General features: G+C 34.2%; 1 protein-coding gene and 1 non-coding gene across 5 annotated transcripts; both read left to right on the forward strand.

Moving 5' to 3' along the window:
- Positions 1-1,049: 1,049 nt before the first annotated feature.
- LOC123714032 (beta-alanine transporter-like) lies at positions 1,050-21,353 on the forward strand. Of its 4 annotated transcripts, none has more exons than XM_045668046.1 (12): positions 1,050-1,414; positions 8,255-8,439; positions 9,671-9,716; positions 11,864-11,974; positions 12,885-12,988; positions 13,589-13,782; positions 15,849-15,969; positions 16,717-16,852; positions 18,212-18,734; positions 19,670-19,801; positions 20,372-20,553; positions 20,916-21,353. In XM_045668046.1, the coding sequence occupies exons 1-12, from the start codon at positions 1,283-1,285 to the stop codon at positions 21,090-21,092; spliced, it is 2,043 nt and encodes a 680-aa protein (XP_045524002.1). In that variant the 5' UTR covers positions 1,050-1,282; the 3' UTR covers positions 21,093-21,353. The 4 variants fall into 4 exon arrangements, with proteins under 4 accessions (XP_045524002.1, XP_045524005.1, XP_045524003.1 ...); XM_045668047.1 differs by having other exon boundaries at positions 1,055-1,414; positions 8,273-8,439; XM_045668048.1 differs by lacking the exon at positions 1,050-1,414 and adding an exon at positions 7,876-8,194 and having other exon boundaries at positions 8,273-8,439.
- Positions 21,354-22,181: 828 nt separating this feature from the next.
- Trnav-aac lies at positions 22,182-22,254 on the forward strand. Its single transcript has one exon. It is a non-coding gene; the product is annotated as a tRNA-Val (tRNA).
- The last annotated feature ends 1,652 nt before the right edge of the window (positions 22,255-23,906 follow it).

The following is a 23,906-nucleotide window of genomic DNA, read 5'->3' on the forward strand; positions in this document are numbered from 1 at the left end:
CCGACAGATATAATGATAAAAGGTATTTATAAAAACAGTATGCCCAGTTACATTGTGTAGAAATGTAAAAAAACTTAATAAAATATTCTACGCTGTGTTCTTAGTCTATTCTACTCTCTGCAGTGGGTAGTTCATGTCTGGGCGTTGTGGTTAACAACGAAACATCTGGAGCTGACAATCTGTTTCCACGGGTTTTTGTAAAGCGCCTCTCTTACAGTGTGTATGTAGTCGGTGTTCTTATGCCTTCTTCGTTAGCAATCACAATCAGTTTCTCCAAGTCCCTCATCGCCTTTGCGCATTGTATGGCCGAAATAAGATACGATTCACTATAGTCATATGGTAGACAGGCGAGTTCGTATACGGGGTTGGGTCAGGATCGATGTATTAGTGCGCTTCGTGCGTTCTTCGTCATAGTAGTTTATTATGCTATAGGCTTATCTCGGTGACCTATTGCATTAAGCACAAGATATCAAGAAAGGCAGCAGTCCATGATGAGAAGGTCATTGATTGGCGGATCGTTCTTTCATGATATCAACGACTGAGATGACTTTCTAAGGAGTGCTAGTACATATATTTAATTATATCAGTATAAAAAAATGTAAATACCCGCAATTTAAAAACGTTATATAAACGTACGTACGTACGTACGTCTACACGTCATTGTCATTTGTCAAGCTAATAGGCCTAATAATTACCGCCTGTAACACGCCCTTGACTTTTTAGTCTGAGTTAAGCCGGTTTCCTCTCGATGTTTTTCTTCGCCGTTCGAGCGAATGTTAAATAGAAACTCCGTTAGCCATGGATCGAACCTTAGGTATGAAAGTCGCACGCTGAAGACACAAGACCAACCCAACAGTGCTCTGTAAAGGTTATTTGACCTAGTTGATAATTTCTTACGTTTAAAACTACAACAATTCACAGTGACATTTGTTTTAGTATACAAGAGACTTATAATGATAGCTATATAACAATTGCTAGAATTTTTAGGCCTTTTGAAGTGTCACTTATCAATATGGCAATTCACCAAGTGACTAGTGGCTTTGCTACAGTCAGCCTAAATTAATCTGCGCATGATTGCGTGCTATTTTAGTGTTTAACGACAAGCGTAACGACGCACCCGCTCTCACAATTCGCTTACCAATTGTGACCGCAAAAACTGAGTGTTTATTTTAAAAAGTTTTTAAATCTTGGCCTGAACCGATAAAAAAGTGTTCGAAATCTTCTATTTCGTAATTGTCTGTGGAAGTGATAAAATGCGACTGTGGAGACAGAATAGGTGACAATGTCATCATGGACCAGGGAGCTGGATGAGGCTTCCATCTTAGCAACAAAGCGAGGATGGTGGCACGTCTTGCTGTTTTATTTGCTATGTGGATTGGCAGCTATACCAACATCATTTTTGGTGTTTTCTCAGGTATTACAATTGTTTGTAATGGAGACTCATCCAGATCTGGAGATCTACACAATTTTCACCATTATCTAGGCCAGTGTTTCCCAATTTGGGGCCGTCGCTACATTGGGCAATTTGATTATTAAGGGGGGAAATCGAAATTAGCTGGATAAAGCACAACGTGAAGACTTGAGACAGAATATATCTGTGCTGCAAGCATTAATAAAGAAAAATCTTTTTTCATATTATTTGGAATTCGAATAACAGTTTTTCATTGTGTTTTGAAAATTTACTTACCGCATTTCGTACACAATTACTGCAGTGTACATTTACTGCCAGTTCTCAAACAATGGGCGTGATTCGAAAGTGAAGAACTGGCAGGAAATATTTTTGTGAATTATTTATTTTTACAAGATATTGAAGCCAGTATAAATTTTTCAAATGAAAATCCTTAGTGTAGGATACAAACGCACTATTTTAGCTTAGGAGGTTATATGCTCATTTTGTTGAGCAAATAGTAAAATATATGGCAAGTTCGTTATTTAAAAAAATCACTGAAGCATTTATTTAGGAACTAATTTCTATCAAAGACAATAAACTCATTTCTATCAAAGACAATAAACTCATTTCTATCAAAGACAATAACTTGTGTCTAGTTATAATTGGGCTCTCAGGAATGGTTGCAACTATATTTTTATCCTTATAATTTATAGAAAACTGAATAGACAAGAACTTAGTCCAACAAATGTTTTTTTATCTATTCAGTTATTATTCGACGCTTTGATGATTTATAATAATCATGTTCTGGGTACAATACACGTCCAGTGGAAAAGTATCAATTTATCAAAGTTCTTTATGACCTTATTTTTCCAAAAACTGATCTAACAATCGCAACTTTACAGAAATTGGTAAAATAAGATAAAGTTTAACAAAAGGCTTTTATTATCATAGACATGAATACAGATAATACAATTATTTCATTTTACCTTATACTACTAAGATTATTACAGAATTTCATTAATTGTAATAGAATTATTACTATCATTATTAGCGTATATATTTTTGTTATTAATGGCTTCGAATCAACCAGGTAGGGGCAAGAAAACTATGGCACGTAACGGAAAATGTGACGCGTAACGGAAAATGTGACGCGTAACCGAAAAATGTGACGGTATTTTTTCCCACGCCGATAAAGAAGTTTCACTTTAAAAATTTAAGTAAGTAAATTAAATCCACCCATCAGAGCGTTTCAATGACACCAGCATACATAGTTGTTCCAAGTGTTTGAAAATAATACGTAACGTTTGATATAATGACACACTAATTTGTTAACAATATATTTGTTAATAAACAGTCTATTTGTTCAGTAGCTACGATACCACAGACAAATACGCAGTCGAACTTATAATATCAATATTTTTGATCGCGGCTCGCTGAATTCGCGGGGTAACTGACAAATATTTTTTTAATAAATGAAACCCGCTTACCAGAGACTTGATAGTTGTTCTTCAAGGGTCAAGAACAAACGAGCAAGCGGGTCACTTTGAATAAAATGCAGTCGCTCATGGGCATTAGTTTATTTGTGAAATAGGATATTTTCCTAAGATAGTGTAACTCCTATAACAGTAGGTCTGGTACAAATTAAAATTAAAGTTGATCTTATTTATAAAATACTATTAAATTAGTATTAGTATTTAGCATTGTCTTTTGTTAACATAGCTTTTACACATTAAGAAAAACACATTTTGAACGGGTTGAATCTATTTTTGCGCACGCTGAAAAGCACGCGAAACGTCGGAAAAAATTTAAAATTTAGAATTGTGTAAATAATTATAAGTTTTTAATAATAATACATAGCTTCAATCCGTTCAAAAAGTGTTTCTCTTAGTATTGGTATTGCGGTACCTACTTTAATGACGTCATCATCGTAATAAAACATTTTCAAAATTTTTATTAATTTTGTCGAGTAAACAATAATTTCTTTTGTTATAAACTTGGGAGCTTGCTATACGTTACTACGCCGTTCTGGACACCCATTTGGTCAGATGTCGCATTGTAAATGTTCGTCTTGTTATTAAGGACATTAATAAATATAAGTCATCAAAATGGCCGCCTCATTAGCACCCAGTAAACTTATTTTTAAAAGTTTGATGTTGAAACAATCCAACTTCTTACCACAACTGGAATAATACGCGTAAAGAGAACTAAACCTAATTAATAAAATGAAGTGTTAAGTGCAACTGCGCTATCTCGGACACACGAATAGTGTCTAAACATTTTAGTACCAAATAGCTATGCAACACATACATTGTTTGTAAGATAAAAGTTCCGAATAAGAAACTTCGCGTTTCACCGGACTCATAACTTATCATTGGCTTGGTCTGACGGTCGCAAACGCAATATTGTTTATCCTACCAATAAGTATTATGTCATAACTTATCTAGAACTTATACGTACATTGTGAAACAGTTAATGAACATGAAGACTGTTAATGAACAATACCTTAGTTTTAGCTATTTATTAGTATTGTAAAGTCAATGTCAAAAATCATTTATTCATATAGGTAACACAATGTACACTTATAGAACGTGTAGAAAATTAAGTAAACATAATATTACTTATGAGCCAGAATTATTGTATATGCTAGATTGTAATTCATGTAACGTCACACTTTGTTTTGAGAATTTTGCTGTAGGTAAGAAATATTATTACAGCGATATAAATGAGTTAATTATTCTTAACTTAAATTCTTAATAAAAGACGTAACAAAGCTCGGCACATATAAGCTGTGTGCAAATCAGTGTGTCTCCAAATGTAATTAGAGGAAACAAATAAATATAAAACAATATACTTACACGAATTACTAATCTATTTATATAAATATGAATCCCTATATCCCTTGGTCACGGCTGGACCGATTTTGCGATTTTTTTTTGTTAAGTTTTGTTATTGTGATGAAAAGGTTCTTATGAAATAAAAAAAAAGTGCGCGGTAAATTAGAATATTTAAGAATACTTAACTAACTAACTTACTAATATAGTGGATATTAAGTAATCCTGACTTTTGGTACGATAGCAAATTAGTTTTTTCAGTGCATAGCCCTTTTGTAATTCAAGAAACTTTCTTGATGTAACCTTATGGCGTTTGACATAACATTGACAGAATGCGGCAAGAAAAACAAATGAAGAATGTTGTATATCATAAAGCATTAGAATAATATACACTTTGTTTCTGATATATTTTTGTAGTTAGTTACAGCAATACGAAATTAATATTCATTGGTTAGACGGGACAACGTCTGTCGGGTCCTGTAGTGTATAATATATTTTCCTCGCTCAACGAATACGTATCGTAATACACCAGGAAATTCCATCATTAAGGGTACACTGCTACAGGGATCAAAGATAAATTTGTTTAAATTTTCTATTCATCAATTTTTAATTACTATTATTACTGTGTTAGATAAGTATATTGTAAATACTGTACATTTGTGTATCTATATTAATATTATAAAGACTTAAAATTTGTTGTAGAGGGGTTCTATCTGGATTTACGAACCGATAGAAAATTCTTTCACCAATATAATAAAATCCCGTTTAATATTCAATGATAACAAAAGTAGAATATAGCTTAGATTTGTTATATACAATTTTTTTTCTTGTTATCCTAATATCCTAGCATCGTTTAGTACCATAGATCGGAAACCCTTTACGGGTAAAGGCCTTCTCCAGCCTTTTCCAAATATCTTTGTCCATTGCTTTTGTTTTCTTCTTTCGCTTCCGGCGAACCGCTAGAACCGCTTCTATTTCTTCTATCAACCTTTTTGGGGCCCTCTTCTCCTGCTTCCCGTTGGTCCTAAAAGCCATGTAATTTGTGATATATTTATTAACATATAAAATAAATTCTTCGTGTCGGATTTGCAGTTCAAGAAAAAACCAGCTACCACCACGATGTGGTGCAGCAGCCCCTTAAAGTATTTCCGAACCATCTTAGGGTCCTTCAAGAAAAGAGTGTACCAATTACTAAAAGGCTGGCAACGCAGTCGCCAGGCCTCTGGCATTTAGTGACCATGGGCGGAGGTATCACTTTACATCAGGTGAGCCTCCCACCCTTTTGCCCTGTTCTTTAAAAATAAACATAGAATGATTCATGAAGAACGTTTAGGTATATCTCCAAGGATTACGAGTCACGGTTGCCCGCGCGAGACCGGAGACGTATGTAATACAGGCGTAACGAATAGCTATATTTGTTAATAATATTATAGTTATTTAAAGAATCATGTAAGCTACCTATATACTAGCAAAAACAATCTGGAATTACAGTTCGTCAACTGGACCTGGAACGGAGTATGTTGAACGTACGGAGGCGGGACAGGAAGACCACAAAAGTAAGGAATGGGATGTATTAAGAAAATTAGGAAAGTTAAATGGACTCAAATTGGGCATATCATGAGGTCGAAGACAGAAAAATGACGAAAGCCGGCATAGAATGGTATTCCAGAGAGCTGGAAAGAAGCCGTCAAATAAAGAGATGGGGAGACGAGGGTGGAAACAAGGGAGGAGGTGGGTGGCCTTTGTTGGAAGACTACCTGACCAACTGGCAGCTGATATGTAGTGTGCTATAAAAATATAGTTTAAATATATGTCAAAATTATGTCACGTAGGTTAAAATTATGTATATGTAATGTATGTAATGTAATCATGTACATGGGACATGCAAGAGCGGTGTTGGCCTTGTGGCTTCATCGTGAGACTCTCATCCTTGAGGTCGTAGATTCGATCCGCGGCGACCAATGGACTTTCTATCTATGTGCGCATTTAACATACGCTCTAAAGATGACATCGTCAGAAAACCGGCTTGTCTTAGACCCAAAGTCGACGGAGTGTCACAGGAGGCCGATCACCTTCTCGCCTATTAGAGTGACGAATGATCATGAACCATGATTTCTGTAAAATCTGAGGCCCACACCTAAAAAGGTTGTAGAGCCAGTGATTTATTTATTTTTTATGTATTTGTTTAGTGAAAAACGGTACTTATTATTATTATTAAACCTGTACCGTGGAAATTGTCAAATAGCTAATAAATCATGAAAATATAATCAGGTTCGAGCGCGTAGAATAAAAATTTGCATAACATTAGTTGAACTAGTACGTGCATGACCGGTTTATGTTAATTAATATTTTGCATTTTCATACAAAGTAATATGGTTAATAGATAACACTTGTTGTTATTCTAAGATCGATTTTGATAGTAATACTATGACGCTAGCTTCCAATTAGCACAAGGGGTAGCAGGCTCCGACGAGATCATAAATATCATGATAATTTCCGGAGTCTTTTATACAAATAAAGTTCCTTTTTAGGAACAGAATTTGAGACTCCCCTGCTATCTAGCTTCTCGGCCACAGACCTGCCTTATCACATGCCTGATAGGCTACTATGCAGAGGTCCTAAGTATTTGAAAATGTATATACAATATTTCGATATATATTTTTTGTTTTTATAGAACAGAAGGCAAACGGGCAGGAGGCTCGCCTGATGTTAAGTGATACCGCCGCCCATGAAAACTCTCAATGCCAGTGGGCTCGCGAGTGTGTTGCCAGCCTTTTTTGTACTTTTGAAAAAAAAATATCATGTCTAAAAGTTATTTTATTTTAAAACGAAGACCGATAAGTCGTTGCTTATGCCTTAATGTGCAGCCAATTATTAATGAATTATATTAAATAAATAATACTAATTTATTTACGAAATACATATAGGATTTTTATCGTACTAAGCCTGGGAAAAATAAAATAAGGGATTATTACTATCAAATTAATATTTTTTTTCCTATTCGACAATTTTAACATTTTTGTTATGTATTTAATGTTAATAGTTAATGCGTTAAACTTCATTACAATAATTTATCTAATTAGACTGAAGAGCAATAGCGTTCACAATTGTTTCACTGTTTAAACGTATTTACTGACGAATAGCCTAGAATAACTTTTATGATTATTAGGCTGCATTCTGTAAATAAATACAGTTACAATACATCACCGAAGGAACTCAAATGAGAAAACATTAAAACAGTCGTAATAGTGATTTACGACTTTGCTGGCACAGGGCTGGCAAGCAAATATAGAAATGTCGATAGTGTCCGCATTTAGTAAGTGCATCGTCTTTTGTTTATTCTTTCGGGGATCTGTGCAACACACTAGCTCTGGTCCTTGGTATTGCAAATAACCTTGGCCTTCGCCATCTCACATATCCCCAAGGTACAAAGAAACCGAGTTCTTGGAGAACATTTGGGTTGCTTAGCACCCCTCGCAAGACTTCAAGTCGATGTGCCAACTGTGAGATCCATCTTGTTTCTGTTTTTAGTACCCCACCATCATTTTTTTGGTACATTCAGGGATAGTAGGGGTACAGCCATATGGTCTATAATAAAGGTATAATCTTCTTCTGTATGCGTTTCAACATAAGACAGTATTTAACATCATGTGCCCAAGCAGACGACTTAGACAGCCAGACAAGTCAACTAACGCTAGGTTAAGAATATATAAGAAGGTTCAAGACTGGGGTCTCAGTCTCGAGTAGCTCGGAAGTCGGAACCGAAGGTCGTGATTGAGATCCTAGAGTAGAATGCCTGGTGAAACCCGAGGGTCCATCTAAGGGCGTGTGAAGGTTTGAGGTGTTTTTTTAGTTGGTGGGGTCTCGCTAGCCCCTCTGAATAGTAGAGAGCTTTGAGTGTAAACCCAGTCCCACAGTCCCCGCGACAAGCTCGACATCCATGGCTAGCCATGCAGCAGGACCTAGGGCCTGCGTAAGCGCATTTTCATTGAGTTTAAAAAAAGATATAGAATATATTTAATGTCAATCAAAGGTCAATCATATATTACAGGTATTTACAAACGCGACTCCTGGACACTGGTGCGCTCCTCCTCCGGAGTTGAGATTTCTGGACGATGAGCTCTACCGAAACTTGACCGTACCAGAAGTGGACGGTATCTTTGACAGCTGCAGAGCTCACAGCGTCGATTCGAGACAGTTCTTTGACTATTTAGAAAGGTTTAATAGATATTTTCTAGTTTTATTTATTATATAAGTTTATTGTTTAACTTTTACGGTTAATACATTGCATTTTTTAACTATCAAATAACTCAATTTACGCAAATTTATAAGTCTATTTGCGCCTTTTTGACTTATGTATTTGTCTCTTTTTAACAGAGTTTGTCACAATTTGTCAGGCAGAGTTTAATTGAAAGATTTCAATTATAGTGATTCCTGCTTTTAATAAATCTAAATATATCACATAATTAATATTACAAGACGTTCAGACTACAACAGTTCTAATGTTTCTAATAAGTTTGACATATTATTATTTTATTTATTGAAGCTTACAGTATATAAAAAGTAGAAATCTTAACTGTAACCCAAAATGACCTTTGGTCTCCGAAATTAGAGAAAGCACTCTTTGTAAGCGCTTGACAATCGGACACCTGGAGGTCGTGTAGATCCTTCAAGTATCATTTTACAAAATAAAGTAGGGCCGAGCCTGAGATCTCTGCATCTGTTTAATGATGTCATCAATGACATTGACATTTGTCAATCAAAGCAAGTAGGTGATCTGCCTCCTGTGCCTTACACGCCACCGATTTTTCCGATTTTTCAGTTTCCTCACGAAGTTTCCCTTCACCGTTCGAGCGAATGTTATATGCGCACATAGAAAGTCCATTGGTGCACAGCCGGGGATCGTACTTGCGACCTCAAGGATAATTGTCGCACGCTGAAGTCTTAGGCCAACATTGTTCTGCCATGTGACATTATAATGCTAGAATTTGTAAAAGGACCAATGAACGTTTTAGATTTTTTTTTCTATGTATTCCGATGTTTTTCAATGTGTCCACGAGTCACGTTAAACGATAATTTCTGATATATTGCTATACAAATTAAGACAGTACTACTAAGTCTGGATTATTTATTAGCATATGATCAGTAAAATCAATTATTTCCACAATTAATGTTATTTGGCAGATTACCAAAACATTGTTTTGAACTTTTTGGCCTTAATTACAGAACGATAAACAAAAATCAGTTAATTTATTTTTAGGATACTGTAAATAAGGAATGTTATATTTTTGTTTAAAAACCAGTGGTTATTCATAAATGTTTTGTTAGTCTACTACGGAAGTTTAGGGTTCGATTTGAGGAAAATTGTTTTGTCTGGAAGGCATAGATACTATTAAAGTAGTTATGAATCTAATTGTAGTACTTGATTAATTTTGAGATGTTGTTTCAGGTCCCAGCAAGTTAACACGAACGAAAGTTTTCAATTCAACGTATCTGTAAGGGTTTTGAACTATATTTTATAATATAATTGATAATAATAATTAAGCATCACTTATTCCTTGAAACAATCATCAATATTTACAAAAGATACACACACATACAATTTCGTACATAAATTATAATTGATATTATTTTTCCAATAAAATCTTACAGAGTATAGGCCTCCTCCCACTGGATCGGTCTCTGTCTATCTTGGGCCTCCTAATCTTCAAGAAAAGAGCGTACCAATTATTAAAAGGCCGGCAACACATTCGCGAGCCCACTGGCATTGAAAGTTTCTATGATACTGCCTCAGTATCACTTAACATCAAAAACGAAGTTGTTTGCGTGCAAGAATGCGATCACTTTTTACTTTTCCTGGTGGTCCTTTCCTTTCTTATCACTTTGTCCATCTGCCATTGCTCATGCGAGCTGTGTGGCTCGCTCATTTCTACGTAAGTATTAAAAATACGAATAAAAATGACAAGCAAGACATAGATGGTTCTGATCACACCACATATACAACACAAACATATAAGCTACCCAAAAGACGCACTGTCTTCGGCCAACGCTTCCTCCTCCAGAGGCAGGGCCACGCAGCCCCTATGCGAAGTATGCCCCGTAAACAGGCGCCAAAACATTAAGGTCAATACCGTCCATGGGCACACGGAGCCCGTGCCCAGGGACCCGTTCTCAGGGGGCCCCGAAGGACCGACAATTTCCCTCACACATTTATTCTCAAAACATTTTTCTCGGGCACATTACACTTTTTTCACAAACCAGTAATCTTATCAGAAGGTATTCGGAAGCGATCTCATTCAATCACTTTAAACAATGCCTAACACACATTTCAACAATGTCTATGGCTGGGGGTATCCCCGAAAAAAAAGGTAGCAGCATACTTATATCATTATGGTATCATACTTCATTTTATTACAATTGATTATTATCTGTTAAAAAATGGTCATACTTAGTACAGTTTTTTTTATTATAATTAGCTTTTTTACTTTCCAAATAGGCCCCAAATTATGTGCGTGCCCAAGGGCCTCGATTAAGACAGCCCTGATAAAGGTGGAAGCCACCTAAATAATTTTTGTTACATTAGCGAAATATCTATAAGTATATTCGCTTATTGTACACGTCCTGTTTCATTTTACTTTGTTTATCTGTCTTTAATTCAATTGAACTGATATTACCGAATCATGAAAATATAATCTACGTATATGAACATTGTATTCGGTCAAAATAAACAAATAATAAAATAAATACGTAAAAATATGAAGATGCGTAAAGAAAGACGCGCATGATAGGTTTACCACACAGGCTCTGTCGGGGGTCGCCATAAACACAATACACCAAATTCAGAGGTCTTTCATAAGCACGATTTGTCAAAAAGAGATGAAAGATAACTTTAGTTATTATGTAGCTTAACGATATATAAATAGCCAAAACTACTTTTATATGCTTATTGCGTCCTTAACAAAGGTTGATTGCTATGGTTACAGTTTTACAAACCACAGTGGTTTTCTAATGTAACATATTATAATTTTACTATATTAGTAAAATAAATAAAAGAATAATTTATATTATCCTAAAGTTTATACATAAATTACATATTTTTACGGACTATAAGTTATTGCCAGTAGAATATTTTTTTTCTTACTTTTTTATAGAACTAATTAAAAATTAGTAGCAAAAAATATAGATTTATAAAAAATATTATAAACGAAAAAGTATATACAATATTTACAATATTATATATTAATAAATTTACAATATTATTATATATTAATAAACCTACGTATAACTAAATATTGATAAATAACTAATATTGGTCACCATGTCAATGTACCTTTAATGCTGGCATTTCTTCGCTGTATTATAATATATACTTATTCATTGAGCAAGAAAAGCACCAGATCTGGGATCGCCAGTAGTACCAGGTGCCAACGTAAATCTTTAATTAGCGCTTGTGGACTTGAACCCAAGAGTCAATACCAATTCTATTCTCCAACGATGTTTCTAGGGTATACCAGCGGCCTATAATTTGATGACGATGAAGCAAATGTCCCTTTCCAAGGGACAGCAAACTTTAGAGTTTATATTTTTTTAATTTGTTGTCAGTGAAAAATAAATAATTTAGTAATATTTTTTCAAATTTCAGACTTCAGTTATAACGGAAGGCATACTAGCTGTTCGTAGCAATGAAGCAAAGAAATGCGAGAACGAATGGAGTTTCAGCACAGAGCTTTACAAACGGACTTTGGTTACCAAGGTACTGACTGGGTCCTCCAGGTTCATATTTCTAATTCTAATTCTAAACAGGTTCTAATTTCTGGATGATGGAAATGTCTGATGACTTGATTCAAAATCTTTTCCAAAAATTAGGTTTCAAAACAAAACCAAACCAACCAAAAACAAAGTTCATACCCTTATTAATACGTAATACAAATTGTTTGTAAGTAATATATACTTATACTGTCATTCCAGATATTTTCCTAAAAGGTTCCAACGTTTGCTCCAGTCAAAAATATTACTTCAGATATTACCATTTTGTTCTGAATTATCACGCTGTACCTGGTGTAAACACGGTAACAGTTTCCTTTTAGGTCTTTTTATTCGTCTATTAAACGAGATATGAAACTCCTTAGCGATGCCACAAACTGTATTGTTTCACCATCTTACAAATGGTTGCTGTTATCTTGTCTTCTTCCGATGTGTTGCCACGTTCCGGTTTTTTTAATAAATATATCCTATGAAAGAAAGTCCAAGACAAATCAGAAAGAAAATCTATGTGGTATTCGGCCCCAAACAAACTTGATCTTTTGTTAATGTAGGTGAAGAAACGTAATCTTAAAAAAAACTTTAGGCTGCAAAAAATATATCAGGTAACTGTTCCATTATTTGATAGACAGGCTGCAGATATTACAAACAATCATAAAATCTGCTACTTCGTAAGTGACACTGATGTTACCTGTAAACAATCTAAGTGTAGTCGACCTATTGGACATTATTGGAAACGAGAATGTCATGGGCTCATTTTGGCTTCAAGTTTGCGATGATTGCTAACATTTGCGCTTTTCATTATTAACTAACATATAGTAGTAAACTAATGTTAGATTACTCGAACAAAACTGGGCTATCCAATTTAAAACTTCACTTGATATATTGTCTTAAATTTTCAGTACTTATTGGTGTGCGATGCTGACTGGTTACCACGCACCAGCAATGCTTTATTTTGGGTCGGATCTATCTTCGGAAATCTATTTTTTGGATGGATGTCGGACAGGTAGTAGTTTTATATACTTTATATCATTAATGTGTCCATAACGACTGTACTAAGTTATATACAAGAATTCTATTGAAAGAGGCCTAAGATCGCTGCTCTGAAATAAAGTAAAAATAAACAATATCTGTTTCGAAATCATACAGCTTTTCTAATATGCAAGTTATGGTTAAGGTAGGTCTAGGTTTCCTCACAATGTTTTCGTTCAACGTACGTGCGACTGTTAATGCGCATGGAGACGGAAAGTTCATAGGTGCAGCCAGGGTTCGTACCTACGATCTCATACTGATGACTCTCATCCAGCTGAGGTCGTGGTCGCACACGCTGAAAACACTAGGCCAACACTGCCCTATATAAAGATCTTTCACTTTTTTTTTAAAATTTGTACGCTCTTTTCTTAAAAGACAAACAAGAACAGTGTTAGTCTAATGGCAAGAGCGCTCTCGTCACTGGCTCACAGCAGTGGTTGCTTGGAACCCCAGGCTGTGCAAATTGTCGAGGACGAAGGGCTGATCCACTTGCCTATAAGATAAAAAGATATCACGAAAGGCCACCAAGGGTTGTAGCACCACTGGTTTCTCAAGAGACTATTAAATTTTTCAGATATGGCAGACGCCCCACAATCCTGCTAATGATTCTTCTCCAAGTGCCTCTATCAATCTCCACTTCATTCCCTGGAAATTACTGGATCTATGTTGTGTTGAGGATATTCTGTGGATTATTCTTTCCAGCGTTATACCAGTTACCATTCATACTTGCTTTAGAATTAATGCCGCCAGCACAAAGAACAAATGCTGGTAAGTTGTATATGAACATATTTCAAAATTTACTGCATAATATTAGTATGTCAGATGCCATCGTGGTCAGCTAGCTTTAGTGGGCATCAGTTTATAACGAGAACTTCTATCTCTCTATAATCTAACGTCTCATCACTACAATGTTCTGAATAGTAACTGTCCCGCGTTCTCCGTACGAGAAAAGTCAAGATGGACTCAACCCACTCAAGTCATTTGCTCTGCTCTGATTGGTCGTAATAATATAACTTTTATTTGTCCAAATTATAAAACTATTAAATAATAAATAAACAAATTAAATTCTTAAAAGTTTAAGAAGAATTTCGATTAACTAAAGCGACAATCAATATCCTCGGTCACTTGACTCAATCATAACATAAAATTTTCTGATATGTATATTTTCTTAATGACCTTAAAAATAGTGCCAACTGGGGATAGTTACTAATAGATTATTATTATATACATTATTATTAGAGATAGCTGAAACTGTAGGACATACAATTCAATATACTATGTAAGAATAAGTTTACATATATTTATAAAACTGAAACTAAAAACTTTCACCAATATACCCATCCATCTTTAAACGAAATTATATTATATAAAATATTTTATAATATTTATTATTACGATTATGTATATAGAATCAATTGCTGTATTTGATTTTGAATAACTAAATATTCTCAACTTTTGAAGGTAGTGAAATCTCTTTATACTTTGTGAGTACAAAGTCGACTCAACTTCTATTGTTTTTAATAACTATTTTGTCAGTTTATAATGATGTGGTCAATGTAGTCCACGGAAGGGGTTAATGTGGTTTATTAGGCACAACCTGTGTAAGTCTCTAATTGGGTCTGCACCACTTCACATTACTGTCAAAAGTTAAAAAGCTCTGTAATAAGTTACTGACGAAAAAAGTGGCTGCCACAACTGAAAATTGCGCACTTTCGTAAAATATCCTATATGAAACCTTTTCGTTACATAACATCAAAATTGTTCAATGAAACAAAACTTTTAACACATAGACAATCGATAATGGAAATTTGTAGACTTAAGGGATGGGGTTCCTTCCATCACTGCAAGTACTGGACTGGATCTCCCCTAGCTATTTAAATAAAAGCGTATCGCTTCGTATCGTCTGTAAAGGATACTTCAAGTATCTGTACCAAGTACCAAGTACCAATTCCACCCGTATCACCTCGACGTCCGACGTTCCACGACTGAGCGTTTCTCAAGGCAATTTTTGCCGCGCACCACCGCTATGTGGAACCAGCTGCCCACTGAAGTATTTCCGAACCAATTCGACTTAGGGTCCTTCAAGAAAAGAGCGTACAAATTCTTAAAAGGCCGGCAACGCACTCGCGAGCCCTCTGGCATTGAGAGTGTCCATGGGCGGCGGTATCACTTAACATCAGGTGAGCCTCCTGCCCGTTTGCCCCCTATTTTATAAAAAAAAAAAAAAAAAGTGTCTTCACAAACCAACAATGGGCGTGGTGAGGCGGACGCAACCGCCGCATCACCTGTCGGGAAGCGGATAAGGGTCTGCTGTTACGGCATCCCGCCTAAGGCGATTTTTGGTGGCAGCTTGGGGTTTTAGTGGGTATGCACAATAGCGAGTCCCACATAACCCTCCCGCACTAAGCAGTCGCGCCGCGGTAGCGCCCAAAGCATTTCCCCGTGTAAAAAGATACAAATGGAGATTGTGAAAACAAACACACAACGCAAACCTACATATAAGCTACCAAAAAATTCGCTTTCTTCGCCCAACGCTTTTTCTCTTTCAGACGCCCTTTCCTTGACCAATTTCTTAAAAACAAAACTTTTACTACCGATTCAAAACTTTATTCTTTATAAAACAACATCTTCTCAACCTCTCCTATGCTGAAACGGTGCAACAGTAGTTTTAGATTGGCTACGACACAGTGAATCCTTTTAGATAAATATCGTCTTTTTTATTATATATGTATAATAAAGTTTTATCTTTTCTTCTTGAGCGCCTTCTATAAATAATATAAGAGAAAGATTAGCATCTTTCTCTTATATTATTTATGAAAGCCTATGTTTTTCAGGAATCGTTGTCGGCATGCTGTTTGCAAGTGGTATGTGCTTGCTTGCTCTTCTAGCGTTTGTACTTCGTGACTGGTTCTACTTATCACTAGCTACGAGCCTACCATTTCTACTATTATTCGGGTATGTTATTTTAAAATAAAATTAATTATTACTATTAAATATTCTTTAACGGATTTAAGCTCCTCATAAGTCTCACAATGACCTCCACTGATTAAAACACTCGCAACGTTGAATTTTCAAAATTATCTAATAAATTGTAAAAGCTTTTTATATGAAAACACTCCGTCCACTGAATCGTCGACATTCATTACGATAATATTATAATTAGTTTACAATGTTAAGGTGATAGGTACAAAGTGAAATTCTAAGTGTGATGAAAAATAACTCTGGACATTTTCACCAACTTCGACCGCGGAGCGGGACCTTTCAAGACGTTTCAGACCTTGCTGTTTTAATTATCTGCTATTATTATTATTTTCTTTATTCCTACATAATTACGTATTTACATTGTACATCCGCGGATGCTTGGTGGAGACATGCGACTTCCTCAATACAGAATCACCTCGTGAGTTGTGTGCTGCGCCTTCTAAAGTTCTCGTGTCATTCTCACACGTGTAAATGACTCGAATCCTTAACATATTTACATAAGTATCTGATTTTCCTCATTTTAACATGTCTAATGCGAAAATTAAATAAATTCCGACACTAAGCACCTGTCATCGACGCCTGTGCCAGATGTGGAGGTACAGGTTTTAAGTTTATTTTATTAGACACCCTACTAAAATTTTGTTTTATATTAATGCAAATTAGTCCCTTCTCAAGTTGGTTCGTGTAAGCCGTAAAAAGTAGATGAAACTGATGTTTCAGATACGTATTTATTCTGCCAGAATCACCTAGATGGTTGGTTGGAAGAGGAAGAATCGCTGATGCTGAGAAGGTCTTAATCAGAATTGCTAAGAGAAACGGAATCACTCTGCCTAGAGGTTTCTTATTGGAGTTACACGTAAGACCATTACTACGATTATGTTTTATTTATAAACTAGCATTTAAAAAAAATCTCTAAAACACAATCATAAACTTCTTGAGACAGTGTACGTGAGAAGTCTTCGTTTGACCGTTTTGCCTCCTGACGTACTTCACAAATCTAACTATTAGCATATATTGGGTATGGAATAACACGTCGATAGGCCGTGAGTTGCGTAATTAACACTTGGAGCATGAATAAAATATATACAATAGCTTGTCTAATGTCGTTCCCATACTACTCCGAAACAGCTCAACCGATGCTTATGAATTTTTTATGCATATTCAGTAAGTCTGAGAATCGGCCACTATCTATCTTTTAAACCCCTAAGTGATTGGGGAATGGATGGGGAAGTGATGAAAATTTTTTTTTGGATACATACATCCAATGTAACCCCTCTAAGATCTACCCCTTTTTTATTATTATAGTAGATAGGTTATTTTTATTGACCAAAAACATGTTTTCTGGAAATAATATACATGGCAAAACTGCGTTTGACGAGTCAGCTAGTAGTAAATAAAAATCCAACTATTTAAATTGAACATACAGCGAAGATATAGCGAAGTTGCTCATCTCTAATCTCAGTATGAATCAAGCGAAAAGGCCATGTACAAAACACCATACACTTAGAGGCGAAGCCCAAATAATTGTTTTTTTTTTAATTTATCAAATCAAATTAAACATTCATTCATTCATTCACTATGTACACTTATGACCGTCAAAAAGAATATTATCAAAGATATACCTGCATATAAAATGCTTCTAATTTTACATTTACTGCTATTTTCTAAATTAAGCGTAGAACGAAAGAGAATGGCAAAAAACTGTTCGACAATCTTTTTAATTGCCAAGTTTTTTATTTTACACAATGTTTGTCAGCTGCAATAATTACACCATGTTCTACATGACATCTCTAGTAATTAATAATTATACAATAAATTAAAAACAAAGATTTTCCACTATCAGCAGGAGGAGCGGTGAAATAGGAGCACGCTCTCACATTCTCGTGGGAACAACACGCAAATACATAGTCGAAATAACTAACATCACCGCATACATGAATTCAAATACGACCAGTCACCCCAAGTAGCACCCGTTTACGAATATGACGCATGGCCAGCCATCGACCCCCTCACCATATTTTTGGGACAGTCCCACAACAAGCAATAACATTTAATTTATTTATTACAATCTTATTTAATTAATTTATCTAGTACCTCATTACCAAAATTCATCGTAATCGAAAAATCCAATAACCGTTTAAGTTAGTATAGGGCAAATTTTGTGTAACCTTATAAAACGCTTTATCACTGTCAACTATATAACTTTTAATTTTAGAAAACAATAAAAGAAGAAGATGATCTCGAACTATCCAACGGTCGAATACCGAAAATCAGAAGAACATCACTCCGAGATGAATACATTGAAAGAAGAATTAGCAATATGCCATCATTCAAACCAGATTTAAGAAGAATAGCCGAAATCAATGAAGAACTAAACGAAAATTCATTATTAAATACCAACGATAGTAAAAATGACGACGGAAGTGAATCTCAAACATCAAATAATGAAAATAGCATAATATTACAAATGCATACTTTAAGACGAAAATCTATACAAATAGTAAACAGACTAATAAGTATAGAAGATGACGATTTTGAGACTCATGATGAGAAAATGGACGATCAGAATTCCGAAGGGGATTGTGAAGCCTCGCTTTTGGATATATTCAGATATCCGAATATAAGGAAGAAATTCTTGATTCTTACCTTCAATTGGGTAGCTGTTGGTGTAGCTTATAATAGCTTAAGCTATAATACTCCGAATTTGGGTGTTGATGACTACTTAGCATTTTTTATTGGTGAGTACTGAAGGTTCTGATTTTTAAAGTATTATAACTATTCATTATTTATTATTGCGTTGAAACTAGAGCTAGAATCATTTTTTACTGTTTCGCTAGCATTATTCAAGTCTGCCAAATCAGTGGGCCCGTGCGTATAGGCTTGCTTGCTTAAATAAATAAAGTAATGCATATTTTATTAATTAAACCCTGCATTTGCATTATTTTACAGACGCTGGTCCCCACATCAGGACATTTTTGTATAGTGGGCGACCACACTCTTAATAATGAAAAAATAACATAAACAAAAACGCTACAACTTTTTATTACATTTTTATCTATTTCGTGATCATTTGTCAATATAATAGGGAAGTTTAGAATAAGCCTCCTGTGCTTAACACAGGCCGTCCACTTTTTGGGTCTAGGGCAAGCGGGTTTCCTCGCGATGTTTATCTTTACCGTTCGAGCGAATGTTAAATGCGCACATAGAAAGTCCATTGGTGCACAGCTGGGATCGAACCTACGACCTCAGGGATGAGAGTCGCACGCTGAAGCACGCTTCGCCACTAGGGCACCACTGCTCTAACCACTGACAAGACTTTTACGAGGTAAAAATAAGAATTTAGACAAAAACCAAAATCAATCTTAAAGTAACAAGTCGTCTGTAGTATTCGGGAATCTAAAATGTAGACTTCAGTAGAGGTGAAGTGTATTTTTGTTAATAATAAATATTTATATATGGCGACGTGTATTAAAAGAAAACTCTTTTTACCGGATTGAAGCTACGTATTATTATAAAATTATAATTATTTTATATAATTGAAAAAAAGGGTTTTCTTTCAATGTGTAAAAGCTCGTATATACATATTAAGTTTCTCATGTAAATAAAATACATTCATTGTAATGATAAATAAACTCATGATTTAAGCATATCTTATAAAACTAAATAATTTCAGGTGGTGCAGTAGAGCTACCATCATATTTTATAGCTTGGCGTTGTATCGAAAGGTATGGAAGACGATGGGTATTTTTTAGTTTCGCTACAATTGGAGGAATCGCTTGCGTTTGCTGCGGATTAGTTCCTGAAGGTATATTTCTATTTCTTCTAATTTAATTAAAGATACAACATATGATTTGAAGAAGTGTGATCATAGAACGTAGATCAAATACATTGGAATGAAACAACAAATTGACGTTGACACTTCATAAACAATTTGAAGTTGACAAGTTCTCTAACAGAGAAATTTTCCGATTCGGTTTATTTATTTATATCGAAATCAATCAGCTAACATAAATTACCATAACAATACACAACAGAATCAATTATGCTAATCATATACACAAAGATGGAAAACATAATACTTTATACAAAAAAGTTTAAACAATTACGAAAAGAAAATATCAATACAAATTAACAAATACGTGATACCTAATTCGGCTATGATGTGTGATGATATAGCAAGCGAGGGTATGTACTTGGGGACTTTTATGTTTGGTGTTTTTGTTTTGTAATGTGGGGTAATGTAAATACAAAATATATGCTAACATTCATTAAATAGTATTAGTACCTAAAAGTTTGAATCTCAATCAAATGATAGCCGAGAAAGATATAACTTGTATTATATCTGAAGAAGTTATGACTCTAAGTTTTTTTATAGATTTACCATGGGTAACGGTGTCCCTTGCGATGCTGGGTAGACTATCTGCTGCGGCATGCTTTGCTGTATTCTATGTTCAAATTGGGGAGCTTTTGCCCACTGTTTTGAGAGCTCAAGCAATGGGTGCCTCGTCTTTCATTGCTGGTGTTGGTCTACTGGCCTGCCCGTATATTGTATACTTGGTAAGTTCTAAAGATTTCATTAATTTATAAAAATAATAATGAAGGCAATTATTTACTTCAAATCTTTACAAAAAAATTTTAATTTGATATATACTTTGTTTTCATCTTATTCATTATCTTAATTTCCTTCAGTACCGTTGATCAGAACCCCTTCACTGGTATAGGCCTTTTCCTTTATCCAAATTTCTCTATCATAGCTTTCTTTCTCTGTTTGCATCCTGCTAACCCATCTATATCTTCTATCCTCAATTTTCTAGAGAGCCCTCTCTTTTTTTTATTGATTTAAATAATAATAAAGCAAATTTAATATTTATTATGTGTTATGGTCTTTTGGCTACTTGGAAAATTTTTTAAATTTTCAGGCAGTGATCTTCAAGGCTTTACCATTGCTCATCATTGGTGTACTAAGTATAGCCGCTGGTTTCACATCACTATTTCTACCTGAGACCTTGAACCAGCCATTACCTCAAACCCTGGGTGATGGAGAGCTTTTTGGAAGTGACTTCAAGATACTCAGCTGCGTACAAGAAGAGGAATGATGATTTTGAAACTAAATCAGTCAAATTATGTCAATCAGAGTTGTTTATTAATAGTTAACAGTTACTTGAATGATTTAGTGCCACTGGTCCAGTTTTAGTGTGCAGAGGCCATTTTACTTATGTTATTTTAAATACTAATATTATTAAATACTAGGTGGTTCTATGCGTTAAATAGCGATAGAGATTCACAGAATTGTTAGTCGAACTGGTCACATTAAGGTATCCAAAAATTTTATTATAAAAAATAATTTATTAAAATGTTTAAATGCTTTTTATTTGGTGTATACAGTCTCGTCCTATGATGTGGTAGACCGGAGCGCTTTATAGGAAAACGCATGGTAGGAGTATTCTCTTTAAAACCGTTTTTTTAACAGTTCATAAACTATGACAACAAATTTATAAGTTTTGTCTTTGGTAAACATAGCTTTTACACATTGAAAGGAAACAATTTTTTATCTGGATTAAAGCTATTTAAAGCTAATTTAAAATTATGTAAAATAATTATAAGTTTATAATAATACAAATAGCTTTAATCCAGTTAAAAAATTGTTTAATTTCAATTTATAAGTTATTTATTTTAATTTTGTAACAACACAATTAAAACAGGTGCAAACGACTATCTAATTATGGACTTGACAAATCATTAAAATTTCTCACTACAGAAATATAACATGAGAAATCTTCGCGTTATAGGAGGATCTTGCCCATTTTACACCTTTGACGTCTTGCGAACTGGTAGTAAATGTAAATTGAACACCTTTTCTTTTAACATTCATAGGTATACTTGGTTACCTATATGAATAAAGTTATTTTCAGTTTGAGAGAATAATTATAAATATTAAGATTAATAAAAAGATGCACTTAAACAAAAATTTACATACATAGTATTAAATAAAACTTCTCCTACTTGCCAAAAGGTAAAACAAAACAGTTGTGTATATATTAACTTAACATTCATTTAGTTCAAAATAAAAAAATATTTTTTACTTAACCAAGAAATAAGTTTTTCATATAAACAAACATAAATTGATTTATGGGAATTTCATAGTAGTTACATTATGATTTTAAAATTTGGTCCAATTAATATCGGTTTCCGTGGTGTAGCGGTTATCACATCTGCCTAACACGCAGAAGGCCCCCGGTTCGATCCCGGGCGGAAACAAAGTTTTGTTATTTTTGTTTTAAAATTTAAAACTACAAATAATCTTAAAGTTCAATATAATTTAGTAGGATTAAATATATTTTAAAAATTATTCTATATATATAATAGGCATTACTAGCATAAACATTTATATCGAAACTATACAATTTGTGGGATTAGTAAACATAAATATTTTTTTGTTTACGTTAAAACAAATTATTATTTTCTTTAATATTTTTTATTATTACTAATACACCCATAATTTCTTATCCATATAGTTAATATTATTTTAGATTTGGACTTGGAACTTATATCTTTAGCATAAAGTGTTAATAGCTCCACCTATCACAAAATAGCAGTACTACTAATACTTTTAGCTAGTAAATGGCATCTACTGTTAATCTTGATACACGAGAAAACGTGCTGTCTAGTAGAGAAACGTAACTCTATTGTTAATATTACTTTAATATCTTGCCCTGACTTTATTTTAATTTTGAAATATGCTCTTAAGGGAGCCTTGTAATATAAAAGCGTGATCTACCTTCAAGTAGTAGCACTATTGTAAAACTGTTTTTGTGATAAGTGACATCTACAAAAATATATTTGTATTACTAATTTTTTGTAGTTTATGAAAGGCAATTAAAAGATGGCGACAATAGTCTTAAAATAAAGTTTTGAACTATAAAATACTCAACATCAATTTTTCTTAACGTGAATATTTAACACTTTTGGATGGTCTTGGTTAACTTTAGACATATTAATGTTAGACATAACCATCACCTACATTTGTTATGATTGCTATAAAGCTATGTTTTGAATCAACTCCTTGAGACTAATTTCCAACACGATACCTCCAGCCGTTTTTGTTGTGCTTTCGTTGTTACCCTGGTTACCAATAAGTTTTTCTATTGGCTTTCCATTGGTATTTGTTATATTTATTTTACCTGACACGTTTGAAGATAAGTAAAAAATCACATCTTGAATTAAGTATCGTTTACACTTGCATAATATAAAACATTGCAAATTTATTGGTTATGCCATTGGTAAATGCCATTAATTTTTGACAACCATTTATATAATATAATCGAACCTCACCCTTAGAGTTATATTTATCTTTCAGCAGAGACCTTTGCTACGAAATATACTCTCGCTTACTCTTGAGGAGGATTGGTGTACTGTTCCACCTAAAGGAAGATCGAAGAAGGATCTTCGATCAGTCCAACCACTGGACATCATTAGTTATGGTTTCTTTTATGGAATGAAAATTGGCAGTACGAAATAATGGTCCACGCCTTCCCTGATGAAGGAAGTCTTTAACGAATGTGTTCTAGGAGTTGATAAAGTCGAGTAGTTGTAGATATATATTATGCTTAGTTGGAAATGTTGGAAAGTTGTGGGTTCCTGCATGCTCAACTACGATGTATTCAAAAAATTGTTACACCATGGCTATAAAACTATTTAATCACCTTAAGAAAGGTGATTAAATTTTTAAAGGCAAGCTACCTTTATCGTAGTCGAGTATTTGGACCAAAGATTTGACACCAATTGTAAATAACTTAACTTTGACATTATTTTATATCCTTATATATGACATTGTAAAAATTGATATGACATTTGCATGCCCATTTATATATGGCTGATTGTGTGGATATTTCTAATTGATCGATCTAACC

The sequence above is a fragment of the Pieris brassicae genome, chromosome 9, assembly GCF_905147105.1.
Source record: "Pieris brassicae chromosome 9, ilPieBrab1.1, whole genome shotgun sequence".
In the NCBI taxonomy this organism is placed as follows: Eukaryota; Metazoa; Arthropoda; class Insecta; order Lepidoptera; family Pieridae; genus Pieris; species Pieris brassicae.

What these genes read in the sequence shown, in the direction of transcription:
- LOC123714032 (XM_045668046.1), top strand. Translation starts at nt 1,283, where the DNA reads ATGTCATCATGGACCAGGGAGCTGGATGAGGCTTCCATCTTAGCAACA. An exon ending in CCATTTCTACTATTATTCGG is followed by an intron (nt 15,970 to 16,716) that starts GTATGTTATTTT and finishes CTGATGTTTCAG; the next exon opens with ATACGTATTTATTCTGCCAG. An exon ending in GCCCGTATATTGTATACTTG is followed by an intron (nt 20,554 to 20,915) that starts GTAAGTTCTAAA and finishes TTAAATTTTCAG; the next exon opens with GCAGTGATCTTCAAGGCTTT.